Genomic DNA, 18,392 nt, shown 5'->3' with positions numbered 1-18,392 from the left:
TGAGCAACATGTCCTTGCCCATGTGTCCAAGACACTTAACCCCGCATTGCTCCTGCTGCTTCAGTGGCTGTGTATGAATGGATTAGCGTTGTACTTACTCTCTGATGTACGTCGCTTTGGATAAAAGCATCTGCTAAGTGAATTGTAACATTGTAAAATCATACTCAGTTATACGTATAAATAAACCAATATGAAACCAACAAGTTAACTATAATATGGGGCGGCAGTAGCTCAGTTTTGGGCAGCAGTAGTGCAGTCTGTAGGGACTTGGGTTGGGAAACGGAGGCTCGCCAATTCATGTCCCAGCACGGAACTAGTCTGGAAGTTGGTCTGGTAGCTGGAGAGTTGCCAGATCGCTTCCTGAGCACTGCCTAAGAGCCCTCGAGCAAAACACCTCTGCACTAGCTCCCTAGAAGTCCAGAATAAACTATAAAATCCTTACTTTGACCTACAAAGCGTTTAAAGGCCACTCTTATACCTTAAATAGTTCAAAGTTCCCTATTACCCCTCTGTAATATTGCACTCCCAGAATGCTGGCCTGCAAGTGGTACTCTAAGTCTCCAAAAGTAGTAAGGGAGATAGAGGCTGCAATTATAAGTCCCTTTTCCTCAGGAATCATGGACTTAATTGGGTCTCTATGTAATATGAAGGGACCTTAATGTCTTCCATGGTAGCAACGAAAACTCAATATGGTACTGAATATTGAAGTTTAATGAAGTATGATAAAAAAAAAACAGGAAATGAATGTGTCAAAAAAGTAAATTGCTGACTCCCATCAAAGTCTGTACACTTCATTTTCTGACTTACATTTTTTTGTAGCTACAAATGGAAACAGTTCCCAACCTTATTATGATCTGATACAGACTTTTCATTCTGCAGTTAAACACAAGAAACGGAGGGTTTAAAAGGCTGATTCTCATGATTTGTTGTTGTTGTTTTTGGGCCTAAACATTTTTATGTTCAGTCGTTTCTTAAATAAAGAATGAACGTATTTAGTATTAATTCATACAGACAAAAAAAGGAAACGTTTGGAAAATGTACATAACCACAAACCTTTTTTTGGTGGCTCTTACATTTATTCAGGGGTTGGAATTGGAACTGAGGATTTGTATTTGACTTTGGTATTTGTAAAATCTTGGCCACCACATCGGCTTCAACAAATAAAGAAGCTTTTCCAAGGATTTCCTGAAGTGTGAAAAGAGATTTACAGGAAATGTGAATGAAACACTGACTGATAACATAATTACAATAATACTAAATGTTTTGTTGTTTTGTAAAATAAATCAGCTGACTGCTAATCTTTTAACATTTACTGTCAAAAATAAAGATTTCTCCAGAAAGTTATTGGCCTGACCCTCACTGGACCTTCTGCCAAAATAAAACCCAAAAATGAACTAAACAAAACACCTACAGCTGTCCTTATACCAATAAAACTCTTTTTACATGTACAGCTGATTAAAGTTTTTTTTTAAGCACTTGTAATTCCCCGGTGCCTCCTTTGATTTTGAAGGCAAGAGTGTAAAGCTTAGTAATTAAATAAAGAATATATCAATCAAATATATCGCATATCGCATGCTCTTGATGCACATTGCTTGTAGTGTGAGTTTGATACCCTGCCTTGTTGGGTTTTTTTTTTAAGAAGGACTTTGAAAATGAGGTATAAATGCAGCGGCGTGTGGCAGTTTACCCAAAACAAACTTGTACTTGTCCCATACAAATAGCCATTCTTTTAAAGAAAAAGGACAATTTTGACCTCAGAAAAAAATAATATCTTCATGAATGTAGACAGACTCATAAGATTATAGCACCACCTGGAAGCCCTGTGATACATTTGTTTGCCCTTTTCCATGCAACAGATAAAAAAGTGACAAATGCAGTATTGTCCAGTTCGCGGCGTCCATCAGGAATGAAAAAAAAAAAACTGCTTTCACTTTGTGAACCATTGTTGCACCACTGTATTGAAGCATGTATGAGAATCATGAATAACTCGTTGAGATATGTTTTTTACATTTGATAAAACAGTACGTAGCTCAAAGATTAAAATGTAAAATCTTCAAAACAAGTCCTTAAGGAATCCATTTCTTCAAGTTGTGCGTCTCTTCTGCACAGATTTACACAGGTAAATATAGTTGGACCACTATATGATTAAAAGCAATATGACACCTTAAAAATTATCCATAAAGTGCAATGTCACAATAAAGTCATAAAAGGCGTTAAGATTTCAATAAATATTCTCTGTACAGTTTTTGCACACGTACTGTGAAGGAGTTCCATAATGGGAGTATTGTTCAGTCTGTGTGAGTTTGGCAGAGCAGAGAACAGTTTATGGAGGTTGTGTTAAATGGTGGAGTTTTCTGAATGTTACGCCTGTGGTTTGGTGCTTCTGTCTCCTTCAAGCCAGTACTCCTCAGTCTGCATCTCTGTGAGTCGAGACACTGTCCTCTGGAAGGCAAATCGTTCCTCTTCTCCGCTGAATATCGACAGACCGCTGGCGTCTTCCTGTTGACCCACCAGGTATTAGATTGTTTTTTAAATTCACACCTTTAATAAAACTATTCTTTATGTTTATAGCTGTTTTCACACATGCACAAAACATCTGAACATTTCTCTGGAAGTTTTTGGGTGAGCTGCATGTGTGACCCCAAACAGCCTAGCTTTTCACCCCGACTTTACCGGGAATTTTGAGAGACAATGTGTGGACGCAGTAGGTGATATTCAGGACAATCAGCCCTGAGCGAGTGGGCGTGGCTGATGACATTTGTTCCATGCGACCAGTGCAATCTTCGTCCCCTTCTTGCTCACCAGTGTTCTTTACCACTTGTTCGTTGATATTTGACTATGATTACACCCGCTGATTGATCCTATCAATAAAGGCTAAAAAAGAGTCTTCAAATTCTGAAAACTCGGAGCAATGTTTCAACTATGTAACAAGAAGCTTTAAATAAGATATCAACCCTGAAAAACTGATTTACAACTGAAAAACAGCTAAATCATTTGTGACATAATATCATACTGTAGTTTGTCAAGAAAAAAACAACGTTCTGGTTAGAATGGATCACGGTGAGATGATTTTTCAGAGAGCATAAAGACTGGCTCTCTTTGTGCTTTGTGTCAAAAGTGTCACTCAACAAGAGCTCTCGCCAGCTTTCTAATCTACATTTACGAGGGAATGACACACCCAAACATGAAAAACTGGTTTAACTGTGAAAACGGAGTCTGCGCTCTCACCCTTTTCAGCCCCAGGTCGTCCATCAGGATGTGGCTCTCGTCATGACCATGATCCCCGTCGTGTACAAAAATATCCTCCAGTGGATGGTCCGCAAGAATCACCACCCGTACCTGAGACATCGTAAAACACTTGTTAAAAATCCTACAGGATCGGCTTATGTTTGGTATTACAGTGTTAATGCGTAGTAGATATGTAGTGGCTCAGTAGTGTACCTTGTGGTCGTAGAGAGCATCCACGAGCGTTATGAGCCGCCTGGCCTGAGTTTTCTTGTTCAGGGTGAGTAGAGGAATGTGTCGTATAAAGATGGTGTCAAACAGCCGGGACATCTCCAGGTAATCACTGGCCCCTAAAGGCTGGAACATTAACATCATCACAGCATTATTTATTTGCTATATGCACGTTTCAAGTAGTGCTGTAGTATTCGAAATCGGTCTTGGTCTCGAGACCACTTTTTTAAGGTCTCGTCTCAGAATCGAAAGCATTTTTACTCGGTCTTGTCTCGGTCGCAGACTGGGCAGACTCTGGATTATAAATCAAGACCACCACTGATAGGCTATTTTTCTGTGTCATCACTGTGATTAGAAGGAAATCGGCCATTTCTAAAATTGTAAATATCTTCAATTCATGCATAATGTTTTTTATCCCCGGTTAGGGCCGCAACCTGCACACTGGATGATCAGTGATATTTATGGTCTCTGTCTTGTCTTGGTCTCTGAGCATTCTGGTCTCGTGTATGACTCGGACTCGGTTAGTGTGGTCTTGGCTGCAACATAAGTTTCCAGCCCAAACACTTTCTTCTGTGTTTAAAGTCCATCCAACAGCCCAAAAAACACTAAAACTCATCATTATTTCCAAAGATAATGAAGAGAAAATGAAAGCAAATCTTACATTTTAGATGCTGGGACTAAATGTGTTCAAATGTAACAATCGATGGATAGATAAACTTTATAACTGACCCAACAGTGACAGACATTCTTAATAGTTTCTAAATTCAGTTCCCATTTAATTTTCTTTCAACTATGAGCATAAAAACAGTGCTAACTAACTAAGCAAAAATACTTTTTGCTTTGCCTCTTCTTGTTAGTTAGCACTGTTTTTATTGATTTTGACTTTTGTTTTTATAAATCCATTAAAAAGGTCAAATAATCTTATAATATTATAATATATTGATGCACATAAAGAGTTTTGTAGATATTGCTAAATATTTACATTCATTTGAGAGACTTACTCTATCACACAGCTCCTCAAACGTACAGTCTGCAATGGTCCCACAGGCTTTGTTCAGACGCACTTTCCTGTTGTTAACATTCAGGACTCTTGGTCGCGTTACTGTGAAGATAATCAGAGGCATGTTTCAGAAAGCAAGTTTAGTGCAAACCCTGATTCTGTTAACCCTGAAATGAAGAAAACTCCAGTTTTCAGTTTCAGAAAGTCAGGTCACTCAAGCCCGTTCCAGAAAGAGAGGTCAATTAAGCTCTGAGTTAGTTTCTATGGCAACCTAGTCTGTGAACCTAACCTGGTCAAGAGCAGGTTTTTCTTTAATGAAACATCCAGGTTGTTTTAAGATCTGTTAGGTATACTATATAAAACTTTTTTTTCCCGTTATGGTATGTCCTTCATTCGAGGGGCATCGAGATAAAGGGGCTCCACAGGGACTGACATTAACGTCATGAGGTACCACCATGAGCCTACTTTCTTCTTATTTTTCATTTTGAGCTGCTGCCAAGTCGCTTTTCTCCTGCTGGATCGCACCTCAATGAAAATACATTTTAGGTACAACACCATTCTATCAGTTTTAACCTGTATTATTATAAGGGTGATAAAGTGTTTAATAGACATTCAAACTTACATGCTGACTCGAGCAGCAATTTTCTACCACACCACGTCTCTCTCCCCTGCCTCAGCAGCAGAGTAACTTTTTATTCTGTAAAGTTTGTTCATACTCGTCATGTGTCCGTATGAGGATGTAAAAGGACCTCTTTTTGTCACCTGTTGCCATGGTGAACTGTAGTATCAAGGCTCCATTAAAGTTGGCTTTTTAAAGTGCTGAACTCCAAGTGAACCTACTTAGAGTTGAGAGCGAACAAACTCAAATCTGCTGCTCTGGAAGTGGAAACTCAAGAGTTTGCCACCTAAATCTCAGAGCTCAGGGTTCGACTTTCTGAAACGGGCCCCAGGACAACAAATACACCAAATAATAAGAACGGTAACACAGATAAATCAGCTGATCAGCCTAGGAGCTCACTTACTATCGTTTTGCTTGAAGGCGAGCTCATCGAACATCTTGTCAAGTGTCGCTTCTACATCTGGCTCCCTGGAGCTGCAAGAAATGTAACATTAAAAACATGCACAAAAAAAAGTCTTACAATTTGTCATGCAATGACTGCTGTTTTCACTCGAACACTTTCTTACAGAAAGTAGAGTTTTCCAGCAGACGGTCTGTTCCTTTTGCGGTAATCTATCCCAGAGTCGAGGCGGAGAGTTTGGCAATATTTCTGCATGTAAAAGATCACATTCATTAACAACAGGTGTGACCAAAAAAAAAAAAGACTTGAATCTAATTTTCTCTTAATACACATATCTCCTTTCTTACCTGCAGCACAGCGATAAAAGGGACAAAGTTCACCCTCTGCAGCCCATTTTTATACAAATCTGAGGGAAAGAAGAGTGGGCAAAGAACTGTTTGAATATATTTATTAATAATAATAATAATGATAATAATAATAATAATAATAATAATAATAACTTTCAATTCTTAATTTGTAGACTTTAAAAATAAATCCTACGTTGATATGATCAGTTGTTGAAAAAAGACCAAACACACTGAGGGTCAGCTGTGACAAAGAGACACAAAAACATGTTGAAGACGTGTAGCAACATTTGATCCTCACCCACAGGCGGACGATTCGAAGTAGCCACAACAACAACACCTTTCAGAAACAGATTCTCAAACAGCTGCTTCAGAATCATGGCATCAGCGATATCAGTGACCTGTAATGTGTAGAAAAAAACTCATTTACCTTGTATAAAGCTTTAGATCAATAATGTAAACGTCTGTTTACACATCGGTTCATTTAAACATTACAGATTACCTGAAACTCATCAAAACACAGCAGACACGCCTCTTCACTAATCTCATTGGCAACAGGAGCGATGGGGTCGTAGGATTTGGCCATTTTTCCTGCTTTCCTCTTTGGCATACTTTGTTTCAGCCGATGGATCCCTGAAGACCAACGAAACAGTAGAAATGATTCCCAATGTCGGAGAAGTTCAAGTTAGTACACATGAATACCAGTTACATGAGTTTAGAACAATACACAAGCATGGTCACTAAATGTAGCATCACTGCTCCTCAGTTTGGAGTTTAACTGTAAAGAAATCTATGTGATGGTTTAGTTAGCGGGCTTGTGAAATGATTCCTTTTCAATTTAATACAAACAAAGAGTGAGAGCGACCTAATGTTCATTTTCGATCTTCAATCTACAGTTTTATATTTACCTTTATGAAAAGATGATAAGAGTAGGTAAATAAAGTCCTAAGTTTCAGAAGTCCATGCAGCATGCAGACATAACAACAGTTTTTACGGAGCCTTTTTTCATCAGATTAAACACCAATGAAGTCGGTTTACGGTGTTGTTTCTCTGTTTTTCAGCAGGATTACCACAGGGTAGACCATCAAGACCGCACTAACCCAGACCAAGACATCCCCGAGACCAGAGTGCTCCAAGACCGAGACAAGACCAAGACATTTAGGGATAAAGACCAAGACCAAGGCAGGGCCAGACTGAGACAAGACCAAGACCATAAATGTCACTGAAAAACCATCCATTTGTGTGCAGGGGGCGTGTCACTCACTAAGACCGTGAAAGGAAGGTTTGTACTTTTAAAAAGAGGCGTTTCTCATTCTAATCCCAGTACTGATGTGGAAAAACTGATTGTGAGTGGGTCTTGAATGGTCTTGATTTAAAATCCAGAGTCCGCCCAGTCCGAGACAAAACCGAGTCGAGATCAAGACCTTCAGAAAAGTGGTCTCGAGATGACCGATTTCGAGTACTACAACACTACCACAGGATAGAGACAGAAAATCTGATGTTACATTTAATACTTTTCAAGAACCTCTTCATTAATTTGAAGACCCCATTGCATTTTAAATGTCTAACTATTTATAAGAGAGACACAGTTTTATGTTTATTACTGATGGTAAGACAACACAACTGAACAGTTGGTTTTAAATAAAATCAAAAACAGAAACACTTAAGCCTACAACCTCTTTTGATGAATATAAAAACTGAGATCAGGCTATAATATTTAATGCCTTCTAATTTTGCATTTAAGACTTTTTTAAAGGTTTTATTTTGGGTCTCTTGCTTGTAACGGGTACTGTAGATCTTCATGAAACTTGGGCCATTTTTACAAATGCACCTCTGAAAATTTCTGACATTTTCTGCAAAAGGTCTGTGCTCTCAGAATCCCCCTCTGATACAATCATTCATGTTCAATATTCTTTACCTTCACTCAGAGCTAGGTGATCTTAGCAAACAAAGATCAAAACTGATGACGATGCTTGACCGTGAGCGGTGTGTGAATCCTACAAACATCAAGTGCACTCACTTTTATGAACGTCCAGCATGAAGCCGTGGAAATGAACCCTCTTCTTCTTTTCAGTCTCCACGTACGAGTAAAACATGTCCATCACCATAGTTTTCCCCGTGCCTGAAACAAGAAACAACACGAGAGGTAAGGGAAACACATGTCAAAGAAATGTAATTCATACTTGAATCACTGCAAACAGACTTTCTTACCAACATCTCCGTAGATGTAGTAACCGTTCGGTGGCTTCGCTTTAGTGAAAAACTGAAAGACATGCATGCCATGGTGTTAGAAAATGACTCCACATAAAAGTCTACAACACATAATTATCATTATAAAAAGTACAAACCTTTTTGTATGACTTTACTTTCATCCTGCTGATTACTGAGTGAACCACAAGAATAAATTACTCATAAGAGTTCACTTCTCCTTCAAACATGACTAGTTAGTTAAAGCCATCAGAAGAACAAGAAAACAGTAAATATAGACTGCAGTTCATGTGCATTTTTGTATTTTGTGTGTAAAACACAACTTTAAATCAGGAGAGACGGCAAACGTAAACTCAGTTAATACTTCCATGTGCTCAAAGATTTGTTCATCTAAAAATGCAAAAATTCAAAACAGAAACAGAAAGAAGTTTTGGTAAAGCACTGTGAGATTTGACAAAAAGTTTATCTACCCCAGCCGCAAGGATTAAACTGAAACAGGATTATACATAACAAGGTATATTTATCAAACAAAAAAAGCAACAAGTGAAAAAAATAAACCTCATGGCACGACTCTGAAGGCTTGTTTTTTTCCCTCCAAATTTAGAGGAAGTTAATACAGATATCTAAATTAAAAAGTAATATAAAGTCTCGGTTTGGTATCTGACCCCTGCTTTGTGAAAAGCTTCAGACTCTAAAGGTCTTTATACCTTTACTGAAAGATGAACAGCGTTACTCCAAAGGATTCTCTTCAGTTTAATTTTGATGATGAAACATCTGTCTAACATGTTGATCAAATTACTTTCCCAACAAAGATAACAAAGGATCTCCCAGTTTGTGGTCACAGGAACATCAGTCACCTCTCTCTCACACTCTCTCTCTCTCACTCTCACACTCTCTCTCTCACTCTCTCTCTCACAATTTCTCTCTCTCACTCTCTCTCTCACACTCTCTCTCACACAATTTCTCTCTCTCTCACTCTCTCACTCTCTCTCACTCTCACACTCTCTCACACTCTCTCTCTTTTCTCTCTCTCACACTCTCTCTCCCTCTCACACTCTCTCTCACACACTGTCTCACTCTTCTCTCTCTCTCACTCACTCTCTCACTCACACTCTCCCTCTCACTCACACTCTCCCTCTCACACTCTCTCTCACACACTGTCTCACTCTTCTCTCTCTCTCACACTCTCTCTCATTTTCCCACTCTCTCTCACACTCTCTCACACTCTCACTCTCTCTCCTCTCTCACTCTCTCTCTCTTTTCTCTCTCTCACACTCTCTCTCACTCACACTCTCTCTCTCACACTCTCTCTCACACACTGTCTCACTCTTCTCTCTCTCTCTCACACTCTCTCTCTTTCACTCTCCTCTCACTCTCTCTCACTCTCTCTCTTCTCTCTCTCTTCTCTCCCTCTCTCTTCTCTCTCTACCTTGGAGAAGATGGATGTCGGTGTGTTGCTGTATCCTCTGAGTGTTTTGTGGAGCTGGTCCAGAGTCTGCATCACAGCTTTCTGATGTTCATCCTCCTTCAGTGTCCCGTCTCTGATCAGCCCGCTGTAGTGATCCAGAGGCCCGCTGAACCCTGCGGGGCTGAAGCTGCTCTCCTCTGCCTCCTGCTGGGCTTTCCCCGAGTAACCTTAAACATGACAACAACACAGAAAGCAAAGCCCCTTTAGCTCGTATTTGCACTCACTAAGACCTTATGTTAACAAAACAGACAGCAGAGCCCCTTTAGCTGGTATTTATACTCTCTAAGACCTTCACAAAAAGTGTCTGTATGGATAAAGCTGTGGACCAAAGGTGACAGCAGGGCGTTTGACAGCTGACAGAGCAGAGTAAAAACTGTGAAAATAACAAGGTAAGCCTGATACCTAAAGTAGCTTCAGGTAGCCTTTATATACTGTAGTAAATTGTTCGTTTAAAGTGGAGCTGTATTTCGACTTTTCATCAGCTTTTTCGTATAAATTATGGGTCGTCAACCCATTTACTGACGACGTCTACTTCAACACAACGCGCAAGAAACGCCTCACCTCGTCTGCACATCTCTGTCGCAGATACAAATGGGTTTGTGGAAGAATATTTCGATTTAAAAAAAAGCCTACACCCCAGAGAAGCTGAGGGTGACATCGTTACAGACAGCGGTATGCGCACCGCCATCTTGGTTTCAAATATCGTCAGTAAAACTTTATTAGTAAAAACACAACAAACAGAAGTGCGTCGTCTTTTGGCCAGCAGGGGGCGGAGTTTTATCAAGTTCAATAACCTGGATTTCATAAAAAAAAAAAAAACAATATTAAGAATATTTATTGCACACAAGCCGAAACTATACCATGATTATGCTTTACAAGCAGTTTGGTGAGAAAAAAGTGGCCAAGACTGTGAACAACAAAGCAATTTAACGTGCTTTACACAGGACATATGCTATTAATAATTAAAACATTAAACACCTAATATAGAATAAACTAGAAGTATCTATTTGAAGAGTAACATAAAGTAAATGATAAACCCAAGTTATCATTTAATACAACATATATTAATTAGCATTCATACAATACATATAATACACAGGCCTAATGTATGCAGTATAATAAGGACAGGATAGAATATTAATTAATAATGCAAGATTTAATTCAATAAAGGGTGGAAGCAAACAAAGTTATTTTAATGGGATTCATCTGAGTTGCAGAAATAAGGGCTTTTATATTTTATTTTTAAGTAGAGCTGATAAGACCTTCATTTTTAGATCACAGAAAAATCTGATATTCTGGATCCTGAATCTTTTTTGTGATCAAATTTTTATTTAATTTTAAAATATTAACACACAAATTAAAAAAGAAATCAATTGAAAACTACAAAACATAAAACATGCATATATAAAAGTAACAGAAAACAACCCCTGGAAAGAAAAAAAAAAAACCCTGACAAAAATAAATAAAAGCACCACCTTTGTATTTACAAGGTGAGTTGACGCTGGTTCCTGAATCTTGAATGTGATAATTTTCTGCTTTTCTGATTTTTGTATGATCGTTAACATGACATTTACTGCACAGGCAAAAATGAGGTAACAGTAATAGATTGAAACAGAGCAATTGGAATGATTACTTGGATTACATTTAGGAGCTGCAACCAAATTATTTAGTTTTTTATAGAAAAGGGATTTATTTTAGTGAAACTAGATGAATTTTCTTGTATCTCTAACAATGCTACTAATGTTAAATCCAAAATATGCAAGTCAAATGTTCTTCTTCACTCATGTCTTTTCTCCATATTCAGACATATTCAAGCACAAACACATTCATGTTTTATTGATTGTTTATTGATATAATGTTTTAAGTACTTAGTGACAATCTTTTTTTTGTATTGGCCTATTGTTTTTTTTTTATTATTATTTCTTTTTTCTGACTCATTTCATTCCCTTGCATGCTTTGGAAAGATATTGCTGTGACGTCAGATACTTGCAATCTAAATTATAAATCCTGAAATGTGAAAATTTACTAGATAAATTCCCCAATTATTTTTTAGTTTAATTGCATAATTGATGAATGAAAGCAGAAAGTCCTCACATTTGGGAAGCTTTAAACAGCAAATGTTTGAGATTTTAGCTGTAAAAATGACAATAATAATCATTCAATTATTACAATAATTGTTTTATTTTATAATTCTGGACAATTCAGGGTAGCCTACAAATCATTCCTTAAATAATGAGCATGATATTTAAAACACACAAAAGTACGACCCCAGTAGAGCGCAGAAACAGAAAAGAATAACATCCACACACTCTTCACTTTCTAATGAATATTCTCATTATAATTTCAAGGCAGAATCTCAGTCTAATAATACTTCCACAGCGCTGAGCAGACCAAACATCCCGGCAGACAACCGGCAGGGTGTTACAGGGCTTACAGGCTTGTTGCCATGACAACAGTGCAGCCTCCTCCCCCCCACCCCTACCCCTGCTCTTTTCCTCTCGCTCTTCTGTCTCTTTAATGCACACACACATGCACACACACACTGTCACTCTCTGTCTGTCTGTCTCTGGTGTACTCACACACACACACACACACACACACACACACACACACACACACACACACACACATATACAGTATTACAGTGGAATCCACTGTGCCGTGCTCTGCTGCTGGGAGCAGGAGAATATAGGAAACACAGTAGAGCGTAGGGAGACTCCACATCTGTTTGGATGGTGAGTGCCGGCTGAATGTAAATTGTTTGTTTACATATGGCATCCTTTGACAAATCTGCCTAAAATAAGATTAATTTCAGAGGTATAATTATGTTTCTTCACTCTGTGTAGCATGCTAGATGTGCCTCATGCTTGCCTTTTTTTTTTGCAATGCATCTTTTTCCTTTTTTTGGTTAAAGATTAGGATGGAAGCTGTCATCGTAATGGTAATTCATAGCTGTGTAGCCATGGTGAAGTCAATTTCCCCCCCTCCCTCCCCTCTGCTGCTGCTGCTGCTGAATGCATTAGTCTAATGAGATGTCTGCAGCCTGTGTGCCGAACAGCAGCAGCAGCGGCGGCGGCAGCAGTGTGTTAACCAAAAGGGGACAAAGCCTCAAACAGCAAGAGCAGGATGGCTATCCCTGCAATGTTGGGGATTTAGCTTTATAGTCACCTTTAGGCTCCTAGCATTTAAGACAAAAGGGGCTCAGCTCTTGGGCTTTCACAATAGAAGACAGCAGGTAACAGACCCCCCCCTCCTCCTCTCTCAGGTTTATTGGTTTGTTATCAGTGCAGGATGGAGGTGCTGTTTCCTCCTCAGCTTATGCATGGCTGCCTTTTGTGTTGTGTGATTATCACTGTCCTCGGTTAATGCTGCTTTTCCGAGCCGCATTGCTCAGCTGAGTATTCTGCAGTCTGTCAATGTTTGCATGTTCCTGTTGTAGACCTCTACCAGAGCTGCTCTGAATCGATGCTAACGCTGCTCTCTAATATGTGGCGAGGACGGATTGATTGATGTGCAAGAATAAAGTGCATGTCTCTTTGGGTTTCTGCAGCTTGAGCTTGAGTTCTCTCCTTTGTCTGCAGCTCCAAATGAGTTTACCTGCAGTGACAGCACAGAAATCAGACGGCAACAACAACAACAGTGAGATGCAATCAGCTGCAGTGGCTCCCTCCTTCATCCCCAGCCAGGCGGGGAAGATACCGGGCAGGAAGAGAGGGAGACCCCCGCTCCGCAATGTCGCCAAGATGGATTTTCCAAACCGCTACCCCGAGTCCCTCCCTCCGCTCAAAGTGCCAAAGAAGAGGGGGAGAAAGCCAGGCTTCAAGGTCAGCCACATGGAGGGGGAAACATGGGGATGAGATGTTATGTACGTGTGTGTGTGTGTGTGTGTGTGTGTGTGTGTGTGTGTGTGTGTGTGTGTATGTGTGTGTGTGTGTTTGTGTGTGTGGATGCAGTGTGTTTAAAAATGCATGTGTACACAGAAAGGCACAGACACACAGGCTCCATGCCCTTCAGGGTTTGTGGGACCCCAGTGTACCAGAAAGAGACTAAACATATGTGTGCTGTAAACATAAAGCACACATTGCTATGTCAGTGCTATGTCTGTTTCTGTTCATATATACAAACACAATTCATCATCTGCTTCAAAACAACCACAGCTTACACATTTTTGCCACCCCCATTATTCTCTAATCCCTAATCCCTTCATGATTTAGTCAAAGAAAAATGAATACAACTTATTTCACTGCAGCTCAAACCAAGGATGGTGATGACACCATTGGCTATATCTCCACCCAGCAGCACCCCTGAGCCCGATATGAGCTCCATTCCTCAGGATGCAGCCACCATCCCCCACTCTGCCACGCCCCAGGTGCTCACAGGTAGGATATAAAACTCTCTTAATGCCATAAAAAAACCAAGTATTTATTGTGTTTGCTCTTTACAATCAAGTTCCAGTCGTGTAAAAAGACGTGTATGGTTCATAATGATGTTCAATTTCTCGTTCCCCCCCCAAAAAATCATCTCCATCTGTTTTCCCCTCCATCAGTCTGTATCTACATCAACAAGCAGGCCAACACAGGCCCCAACCTGGACAGGAAGAAGATCCAGCAGCTTCCCGATCACTTCGGACCCGATCGGCCCTCTGTGGTTCTCCAGCAGGCCGTCCAAGGCTGCATCGACAGCGCCTTCCAGCAGAAAACAGTCTTCACCCTCCTCACGCAAGGCTACGGGGGAGAAAAAATATCAGGTGTTGTACAAAGACCTCCCTCAGGTGTTGTTTACTATTTGCTCAACAGCTTCTTTTTTCTTATTTTTTGTATGGTGCTCCTGAGTTGAAAAAAAAAATGTGCATTTGTAAACATCTAATTTGCAAGAAATTGCAGCTAACCTGTCGTGTTGCTTCTTCTTTTGCTCTTCCAGCCACATTTGATGGGAAGCAGCACCTTCTCAGCCTCCCTGTGGTGAACAGCATCGACTATGTGCTCCGCTTTCTGAAGAAACTCTGTCGCAGCTTGCACTGTGAAAACCTCTTCAGTGATCAGCCCATTACCCAGCACAGTGGTGGCTCCTACCAGTCAGATGGTACTTCTAAATTCTGTCTAATAAAAGATACCATCCAGATACCATCCATCTCTTGAGGCTAATTTTGTCTCTAATCTTGTCTCTAGCTGAAACAGAAGACTACCAATTAGATCAGTCTGACGGTAAACGCTACTCTGTGGATCCCGGCGATTCTGCTTTCAGCTCAATCGGCTCGTCGTACTCACCAAAGTCCTCCTACGGGTTTCGTTCACAGCAGCAGTTCTCCAATGGCTCGGCCTCCATGAGCATGTGCCGGCAGTCGTCCAACAGCCCAAACACATTTCCAGAAAGCAACCGGACAGGTGAGAAGGCAAAACTGAGAACGCTTCAATTTTGATTCATTGCTTTACAAAGATAACTCTTTCTTTGGTTCTTTCAGGAGGTTATAGTGCATCTTCAGAGCTCCAGGAGTCCAAAGCGCCACCCAATAAAGACCCCTCCACCTGGTCTGTGGAAGATGTTGTCTGGTTCATCAGGGATGCAGACCCCCATGCTCTCGGCCCCCATGCAGACATCTTTAGGAAACATGTACGTTTTCTGTTCCAGGCTTCCTTGTTCCTCCGCTGATTCCCTGTGCAGAATGAGCATCCAGTTGAACTCATCTTGTCTTCTTCTTCTTCTTCTGCTTCTTTCAGGAGATCGATGGAAACGCCTTGTTACTCCTGAAGAGCGACATGATCATGAAGTACCTTGGACTGAAACTTGGGCCGGCATTGAAGCTTTGCTACCACATTGACAAACTAAAGCAGACTAAGTTCTGAAAACTTTTTGTCCTCTTCAATCTAACGGTACTTTCCGAAAGGGTTCAATCTTGGACTCCATGTGTGTGAGCCAGTGCAAAGAGACTAGAGTCTGTTAGCATGAGGTGCATATCTTTATGGTAAGAATCATCGCTTTCTTTAAGCTGCAAAAGTATAAAAGAAAACAAAGAGTTTGACAGTTAATTTAACTAATTTATGTGTGAAATGCAAGGGTAACAGTTCAGTGTGAAATAGCACATTTCTTAAGGTAAATTTGCATCATATTCTTTTACAGATAAACCTAAGTAAACCTCTTTATGTTAACCTGCAATCATTTTGGCCGCATGCCCAGAATTACATATCATAACACTATTTTTTTATTTACACATGCAGCGGTTTAGTTGAAACATTATCATTCATTTGGAGTCATTTTTGTGTCCTATTGATGAATGTAACTGCGATATTAACCCTCTTTAAGCTCCATTTGGTCTTCTGAGGGGAAATATCAGACTTTAGGTGCTTAATAATCGTCAAACGTAGAACCCGCTAGTTTCTTACTGTGTTGGTATCTTACTAGATTTTTAGGCTATTAAAAACAAGGTGGTGAGAGTCAGATAGAAAACTTCTCTTGAAACTCGCTCTAAAGCTCCGAGAATGGAGCTGCAGAATCAGGTGATAACTGTATGACTATAAAAATATCCATTCTAGCTACTTTAAACTGCGGAACAAAAGACACTGTAATGGAGTCAGCCACCTCATTCATGCAACCAAACTGCATTCAATCTTTTCCCATTGCCTCACAAACCTGGAGTCCGAAGTTCAACCCTCTTGGTACACTTTTCTGAAGATTTCTGTGATGTCATGAAGTGATAACAAAACTCTCTTTTTCTCTTCTCTTACATGCTCACTCTACTTTTTGGCACAGATTTTAAACAAAAGAAACATCAGATTGTAGACAGCATCCTACACATACATGTTAACATCATGTAATACGTAAAAGGCCAGTGTCAGAAGATTTTTTTGTCTCACAAACCTTTGTGAGCAGCACATACGTCTGCTACATGCAGATTTCCAATTATATACATCATCATCTGACCAGAAATGTATAACAGAAAACACTTTATACCTTAAGAAACACTCACTTTGTCAATGCTCAGCATAAGATCTTGTTTACTCGTGTTTACCAAGCTGAAAACATATCTATACCTGTACTGAAATATGGTGCATAAACTACAGCATTGCTTTTTAATTAAAAGATTTAGAAATCATTTTGATACTATTTTTCACATTACTGTGTAACAAAAAAAAGTAATGTTCCCATTGGATTTTTCATTCTTTTTTATTATAATTTTAATATTTAAAAACAATATAACCTAAAGAAAACATAGTCTACATAGACAGGCAGTCGCTCTCTTCTTACGATATATAAAGCAAAAGAGAGTATTGTGAACGTTAACAATATACTAATGTTTCAATATGCAAGATTAATAAATGCCCATTATCTCCAGAGGCTCTTCATGTATATTCAAACAAACATGTCTTTTTAATTGATGTTTTTATGTTTTTATCAGTGTTAAAACAGAAATTCTCAAAACACAAAACACCTAAATGTTACATGAAGAAAACCCGAACCGTAATGTAAATGGGTATATAATATAAAACTGCTTTTGTATACCACTTTAGGTGTACAGTATGCATCCTTTTTTAATCAATTAACCTTTGTAAGTGAATGCTGCTGTTAAGATACATGTAAGCCATGCCTAGTGAGATCAAGCTACGGTGTTTTATTTTGAATATCACTATGAATAAGAGTTTTAGAGACAGCTGAGCCAATCAGTCCTCTATGCTGGTGCTAAAGTTATCTATGTATTCAACTGTTTGCCTTTGTGTTTGTGAAATGTAAAGGATATGTGTATACTGTACTGTATGTGAGCATTAAATTAAGAAATCAAGTAATCAGAGATATATCTGTGAGAGACTTTTTCTTTCTACTTTTTTTTTTGTGTCTATTGACTATATTTACACAGTGGTCATTGTCCCCTGAAGCTCCATTTCCACCAAGTGGTCCGGTTCAGTTCAGTTTCATATCTGCGTTTCCACTGTCAAAACTTGGGAATAATACCAAAATAACCGATACCATCCTACTTTTTTGCTACCCTTCTATTGGGATGCCAAGAGTACCTTTCAGTCAATTGATTGGTTGAAATAATCCTTACTTCAGGTGCGACGGTGGTAATACAGGACAAACATAAAATAGCCATGTTTAAATGTCCTGTGGATTTCGAGAAAGTAATTTCTCACAAACAAAGCTTTTCTTCTTCTCATGATGAACAGCCACATGCCAAGAAAATCACAAATTGCCCTTTGTTTACTGTGTCACGTTCTCCTTTTTTGGAGAATTTATTGGCGGGCTACACTACACTGGCGCTGCAATGATGTCATGCTATTACGATACAAGTAAGGGTACGGTTGGCTGTGGAAACGCAAGCAGCAGGGTTAACCATACCAAACCGAACGAGACTGTACTGAACCAAACCGGACTGCTTGGTCGAAACAGGGCTTCACATCACATTCAAATGCACTAATGTTGCACAACTATGTTTTAAGTTGTTAGTTGTATAAAGGGTATCTGAAAAGACAATCAATAAAGAAATTCCTGAGAGATATCTGGCCATATTTATACAAAAAAACCAACGTATTTTATAAAACATTAGCTACCAATTGGCAACAGCTATGCTAGCATCTGTGCCTTCCTAGCTTATGTTACCACAAGCTGGCATGTGTCTGAACGCTAACAGTACCTTGTGAACGTCTCATATAATAAGATAGGAAAGGCATAAACAGAAAAAAAAAAAGAACTTGGATAGTTAGGATAAGGTTACAGCCAATGTTAGCATTTAACCTTCTCCTGGCTAACAATTACTGTTAGCTAGGAATTTACACCTTTCCTATCTTGTTGCCAACCATAGACTGAATAAAAGATGGACGTAGTGTCAGTGATGTCACTCATTGGTTTCTGAAGTAGCGATATGAGGCCAAAAGATAGCGGTCGCCATATTTGAAAAGCTATCTTAA

General features: G+C 39.4%; 2 protein-coding genes across 6 annotated transcripts; one reads left to right on the top strand and one right to left on the bottom strand.

Moving 5' to 3' along the window:
- Positions 1-1,570: 1,570 nt before the first annotated feature.
- Positions 1,571-10,213, bottom strand: afg1la (AFG1 like ATPase a). Its single transcript, XM_061063851.1, has 13 exons — positions 10,057-10,213; positions 9,457-9,662; positions 8,031-8,082; positions 7,840-7,941; positions 6,322-6,452; positions 6,121-6,220; positions 5,823-5,881; positions 5,642-5,724; positions 5,479-5,549; positions 4,458-4,558; positions 3,442-3,582; positions 3,229-3,339; positions 1,571-2,499 (listed from the first exon to the last, which is right to left on the bottom strand). The coding sequence occupies exons 1-13, from the start codon at positions 10,181-10,183 to the stop codon at positions 2,362-2,364; spliced, it is 1,422 nt and encodes a 473-aa protein (XP_060919834.1). The 5' UTR covers positions 10,184-10,213; the 3' UTR covers positions 1,571-2,361.
- Positions 9,658-17,278, top strand: LOC132993803 (sex comb on midleg-like protein 4). 5 transcript variants are annotated; one of them, XM_061063853.1, is made up of 9 exons: positions 12,024-12,230; positions 13,077-13,319; positions 13,745-13,874; positions 14,042-14,242; positions 14,416-14,577; positions 14,664-14,879; positions 14,957-15,105; positions 15,213-15,365; positions 16,243-17,278. In XM_061063853.1, the coding sequence occupies exons 1-8, from the start codon at positions 12,228-12,230 to the stop codon at positions 15,336-15,338; spliced, it is 1,230 nt and encodes a 409-aa protein (XP_060919836.1). In that variant the 5' UTR covers positions 12,024-12,227; the 3' UTR covers positions 15,339-15,365; positions 16,243-17,278. The 5 variants fall into 5 exon arrangements, with proteins under 5 accessions (XP_060919838.1, XP_060919836.1, XP_060919835.1 ...); XM_061063855.1 differs by lacking the exon at positions 12,024-12,230 and adding an exon at positions 9,658-9,884 and having other exon boundaries at positions 15,213-17,278; XM_061063852.1 differs by having other exon boundaries at positions 12,025-12,230; positions 15,213-17,278.
- Positions 17,279-18,392: the final 1,114 nt, after the last annotated feature.

Source organism: Labrus mixtus, chromosome 18, assembly GCF_963584025.1.
Source record: "Labrus mixtus chromosome 18, fLabMix1.1, whole genome shotgun sequence".
Taxonomy (NCBI): Eukaryota; Metazoa; Chordata; class Actinopteri; order Labriformes; family Labridae; genus Labrus; species Labrus mixtus.
This window is presented reverse-complemented; position numbering and strand designations above follow the sequence as displayed.